This window comes from Stylophora pistillata, chromosome 7 (genome assembly GCF_964205215.1).
Source record: "Stylophora pistillata chromosome 7, jaStyPist1.2, whole genome shotgun sequence".
Lineage (NCBI taxonomy): Eukaryota > Metazoa > Cnidaria > Anthozoa > Scleractinia > Pocilloporidae > Stylophora > Stylophora pistillata.
Window position 1 is genome coordinate 5,516,433 of NC_142525.1, and position 20,770 is coordinate 5,537,202.

The 20,770-nt window shown below is 36.9% G+C and overlaps 2 protein-coding genes across 2 annotated transcripts in view; both read left to right on the forward strand.

The window, feature by feature from the left end:
- Window positions 1–3,309: 3,309 nt before the first annotated feature.
- The window catches only part of LOC111341968 (uncharacterized), a 229,902-nt gene continuing 212,441 nt past the window's right edge, over window positions 3,310–20,770 (forward strand). Inside the window, exons 1-11 of the mRNA XM_088726996.1 lie at window positions 3,310–3,376; window positions 4,284–4,355; window positions 10,640–10,690; window positions 11,206–11,258; window positions 12,518–12,659; window positions 13,339–14,031; window positions 14,791–14,973; window positions 15,387–15,488; window positions 15,839–15,922; window positions 16,044–16,154; window positions 17,415–19,235. Of these exons, the coding sequence (XP_088583122.1) occupies window positions 12,617–12,659; window positions 13,339–14,031; window positions 14,791–14,973; window positions 15,387–15,488; window positions 15,839–15,922; window positions 16,044–16,154; window positions 17,415–19,235 (3,037 nt within the window). The 5' untranslated portion in view covers window positions 3,310–3,376; window positions 4,284–4,355; window positions 10,640–10,690; window positions 11,206–11,258; window positions 12,518–12,616. The remainder of the gene's footprint in view (window positions 3,377–4,283; window positions 4,356–10,639; window positions 10,691–11,205; window positions 11,259–12,517; window positions 12,660–13,338; window positions 14,032–14,790; window positions 14,974–15,386; window positions 15,489–15,838; window positions 15,923–16,043; window positions 16,155–17,414; window positions 19,236–20,770) is intronic.
- LOC148726341 (uncharacterized) lies at window positions 19,241–20,368 on the forward strand (the record flags this gene model as incomplete). The annotated part of the gene is made up of 1 exon (XM_088728551.1): window positions 19,241–20,368. A coding segment is annotated over one exon (1,128 nt), but the record flags the coding sequence as incomplete, so codon positions are not given.

Consider the following 20,770-nt stretch of genomic DNA (forward strand, 5'->3'; position numbering starts at 1 on the left):
CGACCTGATAAGACGACGAAACGATCTCACGAAGTGATGAGTCGACTTTTAAAACGGCGGCTCGAACTCTGAAAACAACGACTCGACTAGTAGTAACGGAGGGCGGAAACGACGAAACGCCATAACGAAACGACGAGTCGAACATTTTGTCGACGATCTACCTTCATAGCCCTCAGGATATTCGACTGTGGGCTCGCTTGTCCTTCGAAGTTGAGTAGTGAAATCAAGCATTTAACGGCTAACCACTTTGTAACCTACAATTTACCAATTTTTCAAGTAAACATAATATAGCTTTTTCAGTAATCGCAACAATTCTAATTCGACCTATCACGTGTTAATGAAACAAATAAACTATAGTTTTAATGCATCCTTTAGCTGTTAACATCAATTAATTCTGTTACTTAATTTTGTCTCTAAACGTTTTAGAAAGAAAGCGTGGATATCGATAATCAACGCTGAAAATATCTATCGCGCATTATAAACGTAAAATCTCCAAGAATATTAGTGTCCCATTTTCAACCTCCCATTTTATTTTCCCGTTCCCCATTCCACATTTCTATTTTCTTTCATCTATTTCCCATTCCCCGTTCGCCATTGGCCATTTCTATTCTCCATTATCTATTTCCCATTCCTCATTCCCCATTCCCCATTCGTCGTTTTACATTCCCATTCTCCATTACTTATTCTTCATTCCCCATTCCTCTTTCAATATTCTCCATTTACTATTCCTTATTTTCCATTCCTTATTCCCCATTCCTCATTTTCCATTTTCTATTTCCTATTCCCCATCACCCGTTCTTTATTACCAATCTCCACCTTTAGTAACATCCGTTTGCATAAAGTTCTCAATTACCGCGATTTGACCTCATTTGGGAGGTCAGTTTCAATCGTCACGTGCTCGTCTCAAGATGTGGCTATTCTTTCAACTTGGATCACAGCGATACTTAGGCAATTTTTTGACGTAAAGATTTCAGTCGGTTGAACGCCGCGATAAATATTTCGATGCTGAATTCTTTACAAGCGTTCCAAATTCGCCAATAATCATGGAATAGTGAGAACGGCGTCATACAGGCCAATCCTTCGCTCTCGCGGTGAACCGTTTCGTCTTTCATGTTTTGCTGAAGAGCCAAGATTTCTGTAAGATTTCAGAGAGAAATTACCAAGAAACTGGTGAGATTGCACGATTAATGGAAAACAGGAACAGCCAGTTAAGCCTTATCAAAACAACTACTTGATAATGTAGTCCAGTGTCGACAACAATTAAATTGAATTTTGTCTTACTACATCGATGTTGTCAGCCAGTTCAATGTTGGCTTAAAAGTCCCACGTCGACAGCGGCCAAGTTGGATGTTAATTCATTTCTTTCAATTTTAGAATCAGTCGAGTAGAGTTACCCAGAATGAAACAAGTCTGATTTACCTAAATAGAATTGTATTACTAATAAATTAATTATTAATTATCAATTATAATTGTATGTAATTATTAATTAATTATAAATTATAACTAATTAATAAGTATAGAATTGTATTAAAGTATATAGAAACTGGAGATGGTTGGGAAGGATAGGTTGACAGTCCTTGGTGTGGTGTGCTTGCACTGAAGCTAGTTTTCCCCGTCATTACGACCCATCAACTACATTCAATACTTTTGTGTCATTCGAAGAAACTCTGTCAAACTCCTTAAGGGAGTTACGTTTGACTCACTCGCTCGCAAAACCTCCTTCGTTCGTTTTCGGAACACAAACTCGCGCGCAAATATCGTACGGTCAGCACTTTCCACGAAAAAATCTATAAATTTTGATAATGTAGCACTGAGACGAGAAGTCAGTGAAAGGTACCCTGCTTCTATTTTTCGCGTTTAATTCTTTAACTCATTTCAGTGACAAATACAGAATTTCTCCTTTCAATATCGATACAACATCAAGCGGACCACAGGCAGCCCAAGCTCCAGTTGTGAGATGATCACCTAGCGAAAATATACAAGTTTCTAGGGGAATATTTACGACGGCTCTTGGAAAGTAAAAATACCATTAAATTCTCGATAAAAATACCTCACCTTACTTCCACAGTGCATTACATTTTGTCTGAGCGCTTACTTTGTTGAAACGAGCCCATTTTAGCGCGTTATCCATTTCTAGGTTTCCTGCTCTTTCTCTTTCGATATTCTGGTCGATTTTTGGGTCAACAGTCGAGCTTTGTTTGTGAAAGTGCTATAACAAATAGAAGCCAGACTAGTTCGTGTCGGAAAAAATTTTGGCCTCGCGAGATGTCAGATTTATTGTCTAAAACGTAAATCTGATATAAGTAGTCATTACAGAGTTTTAATTTGCTAAGCTCTAGCAAAGGTGAGGGAACGGTCAAAAAAGGAATTACTTGCTCATATGGCAAAAACCCATAAAATGAAACCATGTGATACCTCCCCATATATAATGACTGATTCCTAAGTATACATTTTTCACCCGCTCTGTTCCTTACAAACTGTGATGGTCCAAAGTTGGAGATGCATTTAACAACGTACCATAACCCTTCAACTCCCTCAAGTGATCAACACAGAGTTTCTCCTCACAAGATCTGGCCCCGGTTGTTCGAAGGATGGATAACGCTATACACTGGATAAATCTCTATCCGGTGGATAGCACAGTACGTTTTGGTAACACTTATCCGCTGGATAGCGATTTATCCGTTGGATAGCGTTATCCGCCCTTTGAACAACTGGGGCCAGCACAATATCAAGCAGACAAGTGATGAGAATAAAAAAGATGTAAATTACGGAGTATTAGTTGATCCTATACCAAAATCTCTAAATTCACATTGTAATAATTGTATGGCAAATAGTAAAGGGAGTTACAGACGAGATCTTGGCAGTGTAGAAGGGTAGTGGACTTAAATAATTTGGATGGTTGTTGTGTAACATTTGCATTTTGCGGTTTAAATTTCATGATCTGTTGGATTCAGTCATACTGATGGGTGCTTCTGATTCTTTAGTATGAGTTCACTGGCGTGTAATTATTAGACAGATCGCGTGACCTGATAGACAACACCTTAATTCTAAAAGCATAGCAAAATACCATTGCGCTGGATCGCCGGAAGCTAACTAACGCATCTTTTTTACAATTTGAAAAGAGCAACTCACTTTTTGATATGTAGATAACGTAATTTGGAAGCAGAAGCACGGGTGAGACAGACGATTTAAAGAAAAACCTTCTATTTGAGACATTTGATAAAGAAAAAAAACCAAGCGGTTTCACAAGAGTGAATAATGTTCTCAGTTGAATTCAAATCAATTTCCTTTAACAGGTAATCAGTGTGGAATCGATTTCAAGGGTTGTGTAACTAACAGATTGTGTCTAAATCAAGAGAGGATCATAAAGCCAAAGGTAAGAACATAGCGTTCAACAAACAATGTAAAAATATTGATGTCATATATGACATTTTTAATTGCATATGCCTCGAGCAGAATCGCTAAGAAGCCAAAGAAACGCGCCTAGATCGTCAAATCGTGATTACAGCTTCCCAGTTCTTTAACTCAGCAAGCTTTCTGATGTGTGTAGGCTAGATTATACTACGGGTAACATCTAAATTTTGGGTGTTTTGGCCCTATAACGCGACATGATGGAATCAAATTTGATCTCGAAAATGAAAGCAGAAATCGAAAGTAAAATGTGCATACGTGGGAAATATTATTCCTCCAGCTGAGTTACTTTCGAAATCAATTTATCTTCTCTGCTCTACTGATAAAAGTTTACGTGAGGATACAATCGGCTGTTCTAATAACAACCATTAAATATCCTAAACAAGCGTATGTATAACAAACAGATATGTGGAATATGGAGACTAGACTGCGAAAACATTAAAGGGAATTGAGGATTAGGGGTGCCTAGAAAGTCCAAGTTGCACAGATTATTCTTCATGCAGGCTGTAGTTGTTACATTTAGTAAATGAACGATCGAAAGGCATACTGTTGTGAGTTCTGATCTTAGAGAGGTTATTAGTCTGGCTGGTCCTTTCACTTGTCAATTCAAAGTAGTAAATTCTCTCAGTGCTGTGAGGCAAGAAAAATATTGTTTGCATCTTTGACCATCTGTTTTAAAATTTCCCATAGAGCAACCCGCGTGTTATCATATAGAATATGTAGTTTAGGACCAGAAAAACGGGCAAGAAAGACAAGTTGGCGAACAACCTTCAATTTGAGGCATTTCATGCATAGAGAATCGAAAGCGAGCGGTTTTATTTGAGTGGGTTGCAGAATACTATTGTCTAACTCACTTCAATTTCTTCCAACAGCTGTTGATTCAATCGACTTCTAGCGTTGTGTAAGAACTGTGCCAGAGTCAGGAGAGAAGCTTAAAGCCAAAGGTAAGAAAAATGCCTTCAACTAACTAGTTTGAAATGAGGAGGTGACATTTATGATTACTTACGTTTAGCGCACATGAAGAAACGACGCCTAAGAAACACATATTGTCAACTTCTTCTCAGTTCTTTCACTCAGCAAGCTTATTGGTATGTGTAAGCTCAATTTTACAGTGGGTAACCTCTTAATTTCGAAGGTATTTTTTTCTTCCAACGTATATAGCAACATGCTAGATTCAAAATTTACTAAAGCGGAACGGAAGTCGAAAGCGAAATGGAAAGACTTATGAAATATTACTCAAACTGAGTTGTTAAATGAATTAATTTGTATTCTTTGCTACGTCGTTCAAATGTAAGGGATTTTCTTGCACGATTTAAAGAAGCAATAAGTGTAAGGATACAAGCGTCTGTTCTGATTACAGTGTACCATGGAATATTCTAGCTTTCGATCAGTGGAATTTTGGCACTTTTTCGGCACTTTTTCGAATTTGAGGCACTATTTCACATTTCCAGCACTCTTGAGTAGAATTTGAGGAGTTTTTCAGTTTTTGAGAAACATTTCAGCACATTTTTCACAATTTTCCATATGTTAAATGCAATATTTTGTCTTTGAAACGTTTTTGGTAAGGCCGCGTAATTCTATTATCATGAGCATTAATTAGAGATAACTCAACCTTGTCGCCTGACCGCTGACTGTTGTTATGGAAATGCACGAGCTATGCTCCTTTTAAGCGTGGGAACAGTCGATTTTGATTAGTTCGTGACTTCGTGTTTCTCAAAACTTTTAGCGCTGTTGTATTGAAGCTTTTGTAATGCTTCGATACAAGAAATCGACTTTAGTTCAGTGATGCTGTGTGCTTTAGAAACTATATGCTCAACTGATAATAAAGAGTTTTTGTTCGATTGCTAAAACTAGGAATGTGTATAAACCCTTTGCTAGGAAATAATGAAAAAAAAAAAAAAAACTTAACCGCGAGCATCTTTTGTGCACAATTTCTATTTTTCAAGCACTTTTTTATAGAAATCGAGCACTATTTGAGAACTTTTTTCGCCATGTTTTGAGCACTTTTTGGCCATTTTTAACAAATTTGTACAGCCATAAGGTATTCAAACTCACTTTAAAAAAGAAAAACATTTAAGAGCAGTATAATTTAACTAGAGTATTGCTTCCTGTATGTGTATTTGTTCATCTCCATATAAAACACACAAAATGTATTCCGACCCATACATGTCAAGTTGGATGATATTCTCAAATTAACTCACCCGCACTAATCAGAAATGTCAAAAACCATCGAGGAGACTAGGAGACTAAATGTGATATTTCCAAAGAGATGTAGAATGGCAAATAATGTCAGTTAAAGAGATTTGCTAAGAGTTGAAGAAAATATGCCATGGTGCTCTTTCCTTTTAACAGTTTAGTTACTGGATAAACTGAAAGGGGTCAATTTTAACAGACTTTTGCCATAATCTAGTTCTCATATATGCACTACCAGATGCATGTCTAATTGTCTCATGGTTTTGATATGAGGTAAGAATGAATTGTCCATAAAAGGGCACAAATTGAAATTCTAAGAAACTTTTACTTTTTCTATGAGAGCCTCCCCCTAAATGTCATGTATCGGAATTGACTAATTGATTGGAATTGTGAGTAATTTCATTTATATGACAGATACTCAGAAGCCATTCAAGTAAACTGACTACATATACTTCCATAACCAAAATATTCTAAATAATACATCCCACAATATTAGCACTGGAGTCCAGTTCTCTCATAAATGCCTAAAACTGCGATCGTGTTATGTTGAAAACTTAACCCAGCATGTTCACAAGGGTTTACCCAGCTACACTCAAACAAAGAATCAGAAGAATTGTTTGTCTAACCATTTGATGATGGCTCCCTTTTGTATTATTCACTCAGTACGTGCAAGAGCTAATAACCTCCTTGACAAAGTAAAAATATATACAAGTACATAGTATTAATTTTTTGGTCTAGGTGTCCGGGTCTTAGTTTTCAGATCTTTGCCTTTGGGTCTTTGTTTCTAGATTTTTTTCTTGGCGTCTTTTTATTATTATTTAAAACCGGTATTTGATTGCATACTTCATCGCTCTTAGAAATATTGAAGGGCTAAAAACCATAACAAGATCATGTTTAGGGGGTGAAAATTTACTGTACACAATGTATATGGTTCATCAAGCACTTGGATACATGTTTTTGTGGCTCGCTGACTAGAGTAAGGTATTTGTTTCTGTACCGTGATTCTAGGAAGAAATATATGTATAACTACTTCTGCAGGACTGTTTGCTTCTTGTGCAGGTGTTCACGCATAAGTAATATAAGAATCCTGTCTGTAAACTGGCTGCAATATTCATCACTATCTAATCGGGTAAAAACTGTCCATTTGTGATGTTCACTCCCTTAATTATAGGTCACTATCTGCCAGAACACACAATTATTGTGACCCACACATGCCAAGTTGGAAGATATTCCCAAATTAACTCACCCACGCTACCGTATTTATTCGATTATAAGCCGAACGAATTTTTACACAAATTAAAACTGAAGTGGATCAAAATTTGGGCCCTAGAGGGGGATCAACTTCCGGAACACGATCAAATAATGGCGGACGCGAGATCGTGAATTTAACGGCCCGAAAAGATATTTATGATGCTCGCTGTAAACTGAAATTTGGCAGAGTAGTTGAAGGAGACACACTGAACATGAAAGTGGATAAAAATTGATTTAAGAAAATTTTGATCTCAGGGGCACTTTAAGGGCTGAATAAGAGATATGTATATGTGGTGTAAGGTAAAGTATTCAGGGGTACAAAGTGTCTAAGCCTGGCAATAATGCCAATTGTTTTACTTATTTTTGAAGCGATGTGGGTAATATGGTATTTCCATGAAAGATTTTTATCAGTAAGCTGCGACACCAAGATATTTGACATAATTTTTGGATTCTAAAGAAATGTATGAGTTGTTATGATGGTCATGTACTTTCAAGTTGACTTAGTGATTTAAATTTTTTATCTTGACTAAAAATGACAAAGTTAGATTTCTTTATTTATTTAATGATAATTTATTTGCAATCAGCTAGTTATAAACCCTAAAAATTAATTTTCCAAATTAACTATAGATTCAAGCAATTTGAAATTTTTACTAGGAGAGAACAAATTGGTTTCATCAGAAAATAAGTAGAACTTCAATTTATCAGAGCTGTTAGATATATCATTTATATAAATGGGGAATAGCAAGGGTCCTTGGACGGATCCCTGGGAGACACCTGCTAACACAACTTCTTTTTTGGATGTGTTTTAGGACCAATTTGTGTTGTTTGTTGATGACCCACTAGGTATGATGCATTTAAACCAATCATTAATTGTTCCACGTACTCCATAATGACTCAATTTTCCCAATAATATTGAATGATTAACTGACGTGTTAAAGGCTTTTTGCAAGTTAGTAAACACACCACAATGAGTGCAACTTTTTGCCCATGTTAGTTTCAATTTCATTAATTATGTCAAGAATAGCATGACAGCTAGACCTTTTTTCACAAGAACCATATTGTGAATCGAATCATGGAGAATATTAATATTGATATTTAAGATATTTTCAACTTATTGCTGCAGTCCTAAATTATTTGAAGAGGAAAACACTGAGGCAGTTGCTGTAACAAAGAGGAATGGGATATTTTCCATCTGTCTAAAAATAAAGTTATCTCTTTAACTAAAATGTAGATGTAAAGATTAAACTGCAAATGACTTCAGGAAAAGATTAGAACAGAACCTACCACTGTTAAAAGATGGTCCATATGTTGGTAAATTTAGATTCTAATTGTTTGGAAACAGATCTTACACAAACCTTACAAAACAGTGAATGATAAAAAATAAAGAGAACTTGGTTATAAGGTTTAATTTCCACAGGATATTGGTCACTAATAAGGAACTCAAGCAATTCAAAATCAGAAATGATGACTTATGCTTTCAATGTATAACTCCTGCTTCATTAGAACTCACCTTCTTGGATTGCCCTATGAGTATTCAATTCTATCAAGAAATCCTTAGTCGTGGTTCAATACTTTGAATAACACACACATATATTTATCTTTTGACCAAATTTTACTTCAGAATTACCCCCCTCTTGCTATTCACGATAACCTCCGATGCCGACTGGATTTGCTTATCTTGTGAATAAAAAGATAGATCATATATAGTTGTAAAATTAATGAGAATAAATCTTAATAAGTTACAATTTATAAATAACATAAAAATGCAATAGAAAATTTAGAATTTGATCAAAGGTAGTTAGATACAAATATTGTCAACAAACCTCTTCATGTGTTTTTTGTTGTTGTTGTTTTTTTTTTGTTCATATCGTGTAATTGCAAAATAATAATAAAAACGAAGGGAAAAAAAAAAGAGATGTGAATAATGTAAGAAAAGTATTGTAATTACCAGTGGTGTAAGTAACCACTATTGTAAATTTCGTATTAGTGATATAGTCTGACCCTCTGACAGGGTGCGGGAAAAAAATGAAAATTGCCTCGCTGAGTGAGCATGTAATTACCAATGGTGTAAGTAACCACTATTGTAAATTTCGTATTAGTGATATAGTCTGGCCCTCTGACAGGGTGCAGGAGAAATATGAAAATTGCTCTCAAGAAGTGCACGAACAAATTCGATTGTCTTATCAACGAGATGCTTTACATCAAACAATTAACACCGAGTTTGAACGTGCAAACGGATTCTATCCGTGTTAAAGTATTTGTGTAGCTACCTCCCCTATGCAAATTAGTTGTAACTCTTGAACTCGCATTTTTAAATTTTTTTTTTATTTGTATACCCTTGATAATGGCGTCATGAAGTCGCCGAAACGTCGGGATATTATATCGTTCGTTTTTACCTGTCTATATAAAGAAATTAATTTAAAATATATATATATATATATATTAATATTGAACTCCTCAATAACCGACTTGAGGCAATTATACATCATTTTTTTGAAGATACAGTTAAATTGAGGAGGAGAGTTCAAGCAATATTATGGTCTATAGCTGGTCAGGAGTCAGTTTCAGCACCACCTTTGTAAATTGGAATTACTTTGGCAAGTTTTATCCAAATTCAATTGATTTATTGATTACAGTAGCATAGATAGAGCGTGGCTGCATTGCTAATAATATGTTAAGCCAATCTTAAAAAGTGAGTTGGAAATGAATACACCCTGTGTGCCTTGTCTGGTTGAATAGTCATTATTTCAGAGTCAATTTTAGAAGGCAATTCAATCCTCTCACACCTAAAAATGTGATCACATAATCATTATATTGATAATACATTGAAAGCCGGATGGAAAATGTTTACCAGTTTAATCAATAACTCCCAAGATCTGATTGATAATTCTGGAGAATTTTGTGTTCAATCAAGGTAAAAGCTTCTACCTGATAAGTTTGAGTATTCTCATTACCTGTTAGCTGGAAAATGTATGGATATTAAAGGGACAAGTTACATGTTAATCACCTCTGGGAGTTTAGGGTTCCATTGTTAATATCATTCCTGCTGTACAGTGAAAATTTTCTTTTTTTCCTGTCATGTTTATTGTAAATAAAACACAAGCTTAGTGTTAATTAATTGCACATTATTGAATATTAACTACTTTAAGTTTAATGTGGCATTCAATATTATAACTTTTCTCAACCTAAAGTTATGTAACTTAGTCAATATATCTGTGTGGTTGTTCTACATATCCACAACAGATAGGCTGCTATCTGATCAACTCAATGTCTACAGTTCTGTGACAAATAGTAACATGTTGCAGATATCTAAATGCCTCTACAGCATGTAACTGGTAAACAAAATGAAAATGAATTTCTGCTCAACACTTGTCTGCTTGATATTGTATTGATGTTGTAAGGAGAAATTCTGTCTTGGTCACTCTTGGGAGTTAAAGAGTTAAATAGCTGATAAGGGACTGGAGCCCACTAAGCTATGTTAATCCTTTAACTCCCACAAGTGATCAAGAGATAATTTCTCCATACATTATCAATACAATATAAAGTAGACAAGAGAGGAGAATAAAGAAAAATATCAACAAGAGGATTTTAGGTTGATCCAATACTAACATTATGAGAATTGTATGGCAGACAGCAAGGAAAATTACCAATGAGAGCTTGGGAATGAAAGTGTCTACTATAATATTAAGTGCTTGAAATCCTGAGCTGGAATAAGATTTTTTTAAAGTATTATACTAAACATGAAGATAAAGATGTTAATAATTCACTTCTGAGCTTATTTCAGGAAGAAGTCAGCTCCAATCCAGGTGCATCACAGTCTTGGTATTCACGTGAGGTAAGAAAATTACCTGTAAAATGAACAGATATTGAACATTATTTTCATTGATATCTTATATCACTTTTCTTAAAGTATGTGAATTAAATCTTAAGTGATATAATTATCATGATATCATGGTTGATAGGAATTTCTGGCTTATTTCAGCTATATTTATTCAAGAGGCGATAAGGGTGGGGAGGGGAGCACTCACTGAGCTGCACAGGTTTCACCCACATCAAAAACTTTAAAATGCATAAAAAAAAAAACAGATATTGAATAACTTTCAGATTCACATAATTATTGCAAAAAGCAAAAGTTCATGGGGGTCATGAAAATCAAAAACAATCAATTGACTGCTTGAGGCAAATTCCTATCACCCCCTCTGTGAAGATGACAAATGAATGAGAGAACAACGACCTGGTTTGATTGGCTTTCTGAACACATTGTATTTGTAATGGCTCATCAAGCACATACTTATTAGATAATTTTGCTTTCACTGAGAAGAGTAAATTATTTGTCTCTGTACATTCTAGGAAGAAATTAATAACTACTTCTGGAGTCTGCTACTTTTGGAGTTCATCTATAAGTAAGAATCCTGTTTGTAACTTGCTGCAATATACATCACTATATATAATAGAAGAAAAGTGTCCATTTCTGATACTCATGCAATTTGAATTCACATAATTTATTTTGACCCTGTCAAGTTAGATGATTTATCGACTCTAAGTAACTCACCAACACTAATGAATAATTATGTTTAAGGCCACCCAAGAATCTCAGTGAGACTAAAAATTTGCATTCCATTTAGTTACCCCAGTAAGGGTACTCCACGGAGTAGGGCTCTGTGTTTTCTCATCTCCGAATTACGTTAGTTATATTGACATTAATTGCCAAGAGTTGAAAAATATACTTTTGGTGCTCTTTTCTGTTGACAGTTTAGTTACTCAATAAACTCAAAGGGGGTCAATTTAAACAGACTTATTTACCATAATCTGGCTCTCAGATGAGCAATATATTGGCTTATCTTTTGGCTTATTCATTTCATTATCTATTTTATTACATCCATTTAGAAATCATTGATGGTCCCTGTAACCTGATTGGCTCTAATTGGTGCGATTTATTCACGAATCGCACCATTTTTTGCTCTAAATCGCATCATTTTACGCACGCTTGACTGAGTTTTTGACACATGACATCAGTCTTTCTGTTTTGCATACAAAATAAGATGTAAAAGCACCTGGTTCCACTTATTGTTTAAAAACCGGCTCAGTACTGCATCAGTAAAATACTTGAATTGACCAAGTCCTGTATTTGGGCAATTTCAAAATGGATGTAATGAAGTGGTACTTGAACCTCGTGTCGTGCAATTTAGGTCTGAAATCATATTTGTGATTTCAAATCAAACTCGCGCTGCGCGCTTGTTCGATTTTGAAATCACGCGTATGATTTCAGCCCAAATTGCACTCCACTCAGTTCAATTACCATTATATATCATAATAATTACAGTAGTCTTGTGTTAATTCTTTTGAGCCATTAATTGAAATGAAAGAAAGGGATCGTTTTTTCTAGATTATGTTCAGCTGTAATCCTGTTATTGCACTTCTTTGTTATGCTTAATATTACCTCCATGAGATAATAGTAATCATCATAAAGATGCCATGCTAATTGTTGTAAAATCAAGTAGAACAAAAGGCTTTGTCTTGCACTTAATTGCAAAGGAAGTTTGTTTCCTTGATCTGATATATTACATGTTTTAATTGTGCTGTGCACTGAACATTTCTTTCCTTGTATCAGTATATACAATTTAAGTTTCAACTGAAATTTTAATTTTCTCTTTATTCAAAGAAAAATATGTACATTATACAACTCAGTTGGTGAGAATGAGTGCATGGATCCTGATACAGTAGAACACTGCAAGGGACTAACTGAAGCAGTTGAAGAAAAATGAAGAGAGCATCAAAGGATGAGCTCAAGAAAACTGCAGGAGGTATGCTAAGGCTAATAGTATAAACACATGGCCTCTTTTATCTGGATAACTACCTGTACTGTGTCGTGGGAGCCAAGGTAGCCTAATGTTTGGTGCGCTGGACTCAGGGTGGAGTGGTCTGGATTAGATTTAGATCTGGCCAGGTTATGCACAACTGTGTTGTGTTCTTTGGCAATACTCTTCACTTTCACAGTTCCTCTGTCCACCCAGGATTATAAGTGGGTGGCTAGCAAATTATCAGAGAAGCCTGATGAATATATTAATACTGGGAGTGAGCCTTACAATGACAGATATCCTACCCAAGGCAGAAAAGTAGTTGTGCTACCTGCAGTTGCTTTATGCTATAGAAATATATATTTTGACATCATGGAGAGGGATGTAAAATGTACCAAACAATAAATTAATACTCTTCTAAAAAAGGCTTTACTTTATCTATTTTATAAACATGCAGATTTCCTACCCTGATCTCTGGAACTCACCTTTTTGGAATGCAAAAGAAATAACTACTGATTTTGTAGCTCCTGCTACCTTATAATCCCTTTTCATGCCCATGTAAAAAATGTGAACTGCATGAATCATTAGTATAACTGCTAACTTGTCTTTATGGGTCTGTTTATGTTATGAAGGACTGGTTTGATGGTGAAAACATTTCCTAATGAGGTTGAACTAATGTCTGTAGGCGGAAGAGAATGGCAAGGAAACAATGATAATGGTGACCCACCTGAATGCAGTGTCCATCTCCCAGATCTGTCTGACCTTCCATCTGCAGTTACAGTTCAACACCAAAGCCAGCCAGATGTTCTTTTAGTGACTGTTGAAGACTGCGAGTTCTTAAGTTGCTATGCATACCTGAAGAATCCACTTAAACACTATGTTCATGGTCTTGGTTATGTCTACTTTGGCATAATTGGTGATGAAGAGCATGAACATGTGAAAGTTGGATTGATGAAATGCTATGAGGGCTCCATTGGTCCTGGCAGTTCTTTGATTACTGTAAAAGATGCTGTCCCTTCTCTTCAGCCCAAGGCAGTTATTTCTGTGGGATATTGCAGTGGCATGAGCCGTGAAAATGCAAAACTGGGAGATGTGGTTGTGTGTGCAAAGCTCACAACATATGCACCCAGGATTGTTTTGGATACTGAAGAGAAATCCACTGGAACAAGAACTCTTGTCAGTCGAAATTTCCTGCACCTCATCAAAAATGTTGCTGATGGGTGGAAAGCACCACTGAAAAATCCTGAAACAGGAAAAGTGGGAGTACATACAGGTGGCGAGTTTTTAAGTGGTCCAGAGAGGATCAACGCAGACTGGCGGTGTGCAGAACTCCTCAAAGAATACCCCCTGGCTATTGCAATTGAGCAGGAAGGAGAAGGTGATTCATGGTTCTGTTCCTTCTCAAGTATTATGTACCATTAACTGTGTACCTTAAGATGCCTGGGCGCTGGAGTTTCAACTGTAATTAACAGTGTGACAGATGATAACTCCACAAAGCATACCACACCCTGTCTGTGCATACGGAATCCTTTAAATTACACTTCATTAATGGTGGCAGACACGTAATACTATTTGCCAGGCATTTTTGCATTCTTGTACCAGTACACCAATTGCAATACTGTGCTTTAGTAAGTCCCGAGACTGAACTGAAAATCTTTTAGCATACTAGATCACTAAGTGAGCTGCAAATGCAGGGGGTTGAGAGTTCCAAATTGACAAGCTATGAAAGGGTCATTGCGATGTATTTTGGGGGACTATATTTTCATAGTACCCCTCTGGACCCCGATTTGTGTATAGCAGTTAAATGTCAAGAAACAAGGTGAAGCATACCCTATTATGAGCGATATCCTGTGGGAGACAAGCAGCCCATATCTGACAAGAATCAAGCCCTCATTTCATAATTTGGAAACGGGATAATTTCTAGTAATATAAGCCATTAAGTATGCTCACCAGAGAGAAGACAATTATAATTTGGAATATCAGCCTAATGAACCTTTCACGGTTTTGATTCTTTTAAAGAGCAGAAGATTGGGAAACAATTAAACCTCAAAAATAACTTGAAAACTAATTAGGTAATTAAGTGTTCATCATCCAAATTACTCTGACATATTTAGCTTTTCTTTCCTTTTTATTACAGGAGTGTTCACGGCTACATTTGATCTTGGCATTGAGTGGCTCTTAGTAAAAGGTATTGCAGATTTCGCTGATGGCACAGACACTAGAAGTTCTTGGAAACGTTTTGCAAGCGTCATGGCAGCATCTGTTGTTTTTCATTTGCTGAGTGATCCTAATGTTTTTAAAGACTGGCCTCATTACAAAGGTAGCGGTAGTTTTGGGTTAAAACCTGGTTTTCCTAATTCACTTGTTATGTATTTTCAATCATTTGGGATAATTTCTATCAAATTGTATGGATATGCTAGTGCTTTTTAGATGCAATCTGATCAGTATAGGATGGCTAGTGAATCCCTGCATAGGCCTTGATTTTGTTCCAAGCTTAAATTATTCAAAGTATTAGGGTCTCTTTACACGAGAACAGATGAATTTGAATTTTTTGTCATAACCCCGTCGAGATGACCTTGGTTAAAAGGCTTTTTCGAGTTTCTGATAGCTTTGCCCAAAATAAATTTAGGCTCATTTAAAATACATTCCTCTTTGTCAACAACTTCCATACATGAATATTCTATTTAAAACTACGAACTTACAACGAAGTTGTCATGAAACTCTCTCTTGTAGAAAACATTAGAAGTGGCTTTGAAACGCTGAAAACCGATGTTGGAAAGTTAAGTGACAGGCTGGAGGCTTTGATAGAAGGACAAGGAAGATTAATGGATCAAGGTTAGTTCTTTGGAGGCACCGTCATTAATATTACGCGGCTCCATTGCGTTGTTTATAGTCTCATGTACGTAACTGAGAATTCAGCTACTTTTGAAAGTTAAGAAGACATTCTTTGTGATTGGATATGAATCAAAGGGAGTTTTCTGTGCACCACTTGAGCGTACATTTTGTTGCGACTCCTTTGAAATACTCAGGTAGTGGTGCTCGAAAACTACTATGATGGTCTGCCAAACACTGATGAAAGATAAACTTCTCCTAAAAATTGATTTTTTTTCTCTTATTGGTAGTAAGCTAGAAATAAAATTTTGAGATTAAATTCAAGCTGCAAATGTACATGTTTGCTATACTAGGTTCATGTGAATTTCAAATGGTGAAACAAAAGTTGGATGCCTTGAAGAGTGGGCTTCCACCTAACGAGAGACCGAGGATGGAAGGTAAACGCTTTTAGTGTTGATGTTAATTGTTAGTGTTGGATGCTAAATGTAAGTGTAGATTTCAAATCTGTTATATAGTGTTTTCAGCGGAAATTGATAAGTGGCAAAAACTGTTTTGCAGAAAGTACCAGAGAAAAACTAACGGAGATAAAAGGTGAAATTCGAGTGATGAAACAAAAATTGAATGACTGGATGAGCGGGCCACCTTCTAACAAGAGACCTAGGATGGAAGGTAAACGCTTTTACGTAAAGAATGTTGGTGTTGGATGATTTTGAAAAAGGAAATGGCGACAGAGTGTGTAAAATCTTCATATGTTCTATGAAGCCAAAAAGAGACACAATTCTGGGACTGATCATACCACTTCATGGAAATTTCAACTTGACAAAGGGTTACGGGATAGATTACAATGTGATGCCAGAGAAGCAACTTGAGACACATTTTTTGAGCTGGTTGCTGGTAGCAACACAAAATAGAACAAACAGCTAAAAGAGAGATGTCCTGCCTTTTCCCGCCAAGAATAAGTACCAAGAGTTTCTTAAGATTATTTGGTAGGTGTCGTGATTTAAGGCTTCCAGGTGTAGTCACGAAATCTCGAGTTTTTTGTCCGTGTTTTTATTATTCTTCCTTGGAGGTTTACAAGTTCTATATTTTTTTGTCGCTGTGGCGTGGAGGTTTTAAACTTAAGGGTTATAGGCGCTCTATTCCGCATGAGAGCACTGAATGTGCCTGTTTTTTTTTCTGCACTTATTAAGGGCATAAGGACTGAAAATACGTGTCAATCGTTCGAGCTCTTTTTTCCCGCGTAACTCTACTTATTCGTATAATTATTCCAAATGTATGCTCAAAGTACACGGATCACACTTCACTTTGTTGCATCTTTCCTTTAGGTTTGACATCTATCGTGCAGTTGTTCTGTTAACTATTTTTGTGGTGTTCTGATGATGCATGCACGTGTTCGAAGCCTAAGGAAGGCACCAGATGAGAGAACGCAAAAGGCTTTGGGATCCCCTGAAAAACACGAAGGACTTTGAAAATGATTACTTTTCCGAAATTGGCGATCAATAACTCCACGTGTACATTATAAGAACACGCATGCTTATAGCAAATTAACAAGTAGCATGACGAGTATGAGTGAATAACTCTTGTTTTCCTATGAGGTAGTCTGCGTGCATGGAGTATGACAAAAGCAGGCCAGAAACGACATACTTCCAAGTGCCATTCTAGGTCGTAAACCAGAATCTTAGGGTAGATTATTTACACAAGGTGTAACCCCAACTCCGGTTTTTCGCTAATAGTGAGCCTCAGGAATTCTCTATGAGAGGGTGGATGTGATGCAATAACTATCCATAATTCAATAACTGTCCATCCATCGCTAACTTTGCGGGCAAATGTTGTCTAGAAAAATATCTTTTTTCAAGAACATTACTACAGATATGAGAAAAATTGCGAGTTGATGAAATAATTATAACTAAAGAGTTATTTTTACTCTAGATGACTTTGATCCCGCCAAAGTTACTGATGACATTCGTCAGCTCTACAAAACCCGCGAGGGTTGGCTGGCACCGTTTCCCTGGTGTGAGCACTTTTACCTCTCCTTTGATGACATTTACACCAGACTTAAAGTCATCAACAGAAATAAAACGGGAGGAAAAGCCACAGACCGAGTTGTCACGATGTCTGCGATCTTCAACCCGCACGAAGAATGTGAAGAACCAAGAGTTGTGTTAATGGAAGGAGAGCCTGGTATGGGAAAGACTACTTACTGCAAGAAAGTTGTTTTCAGTTGGGCTGCAAGAAAACACGCAACCGAAAATTGCTTCACAAACTTCCTAATGGTGCTTTTGATCAAATGTCGTGACGTTCACTCTGACCTTTGGGAGGCCATTGATGATCAACTTCTACCTCGAGATGTCGATGATGACCAAAGAAAGAGATTCTTCGACTTCATTCGCAACAATCAATCTAAAGTTATCCTAGTTCTCGATGGATTGGATGAAGTTTCCGAGAAGATGCTACGAATGTTTTCAGAAATTATTCAAGGCCGAGTATTGCCAAAATGTCGCGTGGTTGTTACGGCAAGACACGAAGCTGGAGTGAAAGTTCGAAAATATTGTGACACACTTCTGGAGGTGGAGGGATTCACTGATGAAGATGCAAGAAGCTTTATCAACAAATATTTCACAAAGAGGAAGGACTTGGCCGAAGAGCTTACAGACCGGTTGAGTTATGATCAAAAACTTGGAGACATGGCAGCAAATCCACTTAACTGTGCGCTTTTTTGTGTGGTCTGGGAAGAATTTAACGGCGCATTTCCAGAAAGCAGAGCGGAGTTGTACATGGAAATAGTGAAGTGTGTACTAAGAAGATACAGAGCAGAGAAGCAACTTTCAGAAGACGATGAGGACCCTATTGGACTTTACGAAAGCCAACTGAATCACCTTGGCTCGATAGCTTTGAAAGGTTTACTAGAGGACACCTTGGACTTTGACGAGAAAGGGCTTGGAAAATACAAAGCAAGTGATTTACCTGGACTTGGGTTTCTTTCTGTTCGGCCCGGAGGCAGTAAACTAAGACCGACTAGACGTTATGGCTTTCTTCACAAGACTTTCCAAGAGTTCTTCGCCGCTTTGAATCTCGCTTGTCAGCTTATCAAGAAAGAAATAAGCACAGAGAGCATAGCAGCTGACAGACGATATCGCCATGAGCTGCAAGAAGTGCTTTTGCTTACATTTGGCATTCTAGCAGCATGGTGCCAGACAACAGCAGAGAACCTTGTAAAAAGTATGGCAACACAGTTAAACGATGGGGATAAGGAAGCCACTGATAGTGTATTTGTTCCATTAAAATGCATCGATGAATGCAAAAATGACTTTGATTTCTATGTTGAACTTGCCGTGACCTTTGGCTTTTGTCTTCAAATTAAAGCTCTTGATGTTTCTCGGTGGGGCTTACAGGGGGCTGAGGTTAACTTACTAGCCAACATTCTTTTTTCAAATAGAAGTGTGACACAGTTGAACTTGGCTGCTAACAACATTGGTAAAGCTGGTGTTGCTGCTCTGGCTGAGTGTCTGAAAGAGAATAGATCTCTGAGAGAGTTGAAATTGCCTGCTAATGATATTTGTGATGATGCTGCTGCTGCTCTGGCTGAGTGTTTAAAAAACAATACATCTCTGACAGAGTTGATATTGTCTCATAATGAAATTGGTGATGATGGTGCTGCTGCTCTGGCTGAGTGTTTGAAAGAGAATACAGCTCTAAAAGAGTTGAATTTGAGTGAAAATGACATAGGTGATGATGGTGCTGCTGCTCTGGGTAAGTGTTTGAAAGAGAATACATCTCTGACAGATCTAAATTTGTTTCATAATCATATTGGTGGGGCTGGTGCTGCTGCTCTGGCTGAGTGTTTGAAAGAGAATACATCTTTAACAAGTTTGTGTTTGACCTTTAATAAAATCGATGATGATGGTGCTGCTGCTCTGGCTGAGTGTTTGAAAAAGAATACATCTCTGACAGCTTTGAATTTGCCGTGGAATAAAATTGATGATGATGGTGCTGCTGCTCTGGCTGAGTGTTTGAAAGGGAACACATCTCTGACGTGGTTGAATTTGGATGATAACAACATTGCTGAAGCTGGTGCTGCTGCTCTGGTTGAGTGTTTGAAAGAGAAAACATATCTGACAAAATTGCGTTTGCTAGGAAATCATATTGGTGAAGCTGGCACTGCTGCTCTGGTTGAGTGTTTGAAAGGGAATACATCTCTGACAGAGTTGGCTTTATCTTTTAATTTAAGGGGTTATGATGGTACTGCTGCTCTGGCTGAGTGTTTGAAAGAGAATACATCTCTGAAACAGTTGACTTTGTCTTTTGATACAAGTGGTTATGATGGTGCTGCTGCTCTGGCTGAGTGTTTGAAAGAGAATACATCTCTGACAGCTTTGAATTTGTCTAGTAATAAGATTGGTGATTCTAGTGCTGCTGCTCAGGCTGAGTGTTTGAAAGAGAATACATCTCTGACAGCTTTGAATTTGTCTAGTAATAAAGTTGGTGATTCTGGTGCTGCTGCTCTGGCTGAGTGTTTGAAAGAAAATACATCTCTCAAAGCTTTAACTTTGTCTTATAATAAAATTGGTGATTCTAGCGCTGCTGCTCTGGCTGAGTGTTTGAAAGAAACTATATCTCTGAAAGAGTTGAATTTGTTGTTTAATAAAATTGGTGATGGTGGTGCTGCTGCTCTGGCTGAGTGTTTGAAAGAGAATACATCTTTGACAGAGTTAGATTTGTTGTTTAATGAAATTGGTGATGTTGGTGCTACTGCTCTGGCTGAGTATTTAAAAGAGAATACATCTCTGAAAAAGTTGAATCTGTTAGGAAAGAAAATTGGTGATGATGGTGCTGCTGCTCTGGCTGAGTGTTTGAAAGTAAACACATCTCTGACAGTGTCGTAGTGACCTTGAAATTACTTTGGTGATTGTGGTGCTGCTGCTCTGACTGCTGTGCGGGGAGTGTCATCCAACCAAGTTACATGGAATTGTCGGAAATCGTCTGTTTACATAATCTAACCATTTTAACGCGTTTATAATTTCGTTGTTTAGTCCACCGGAAAGGGATAGGCATCGAATCTGTCATCATTAGTAACTGTAACCAATCAAAGGAAACATTCACCAATTGTATATCCTTTGTTCAAAAATACACCACGTGTGTTTTAAAAAAAAACTCGGCACATTGTGAGCGAAAAATATATCTCTTAAAAAATTATATCGTGAGTGACTGATTTTAGCGCGAGTTAATCGGAAAAACTGCTGTGTTGTCAGGCAATTATCTTATTCCCAACACAAAGTGGCACCTCC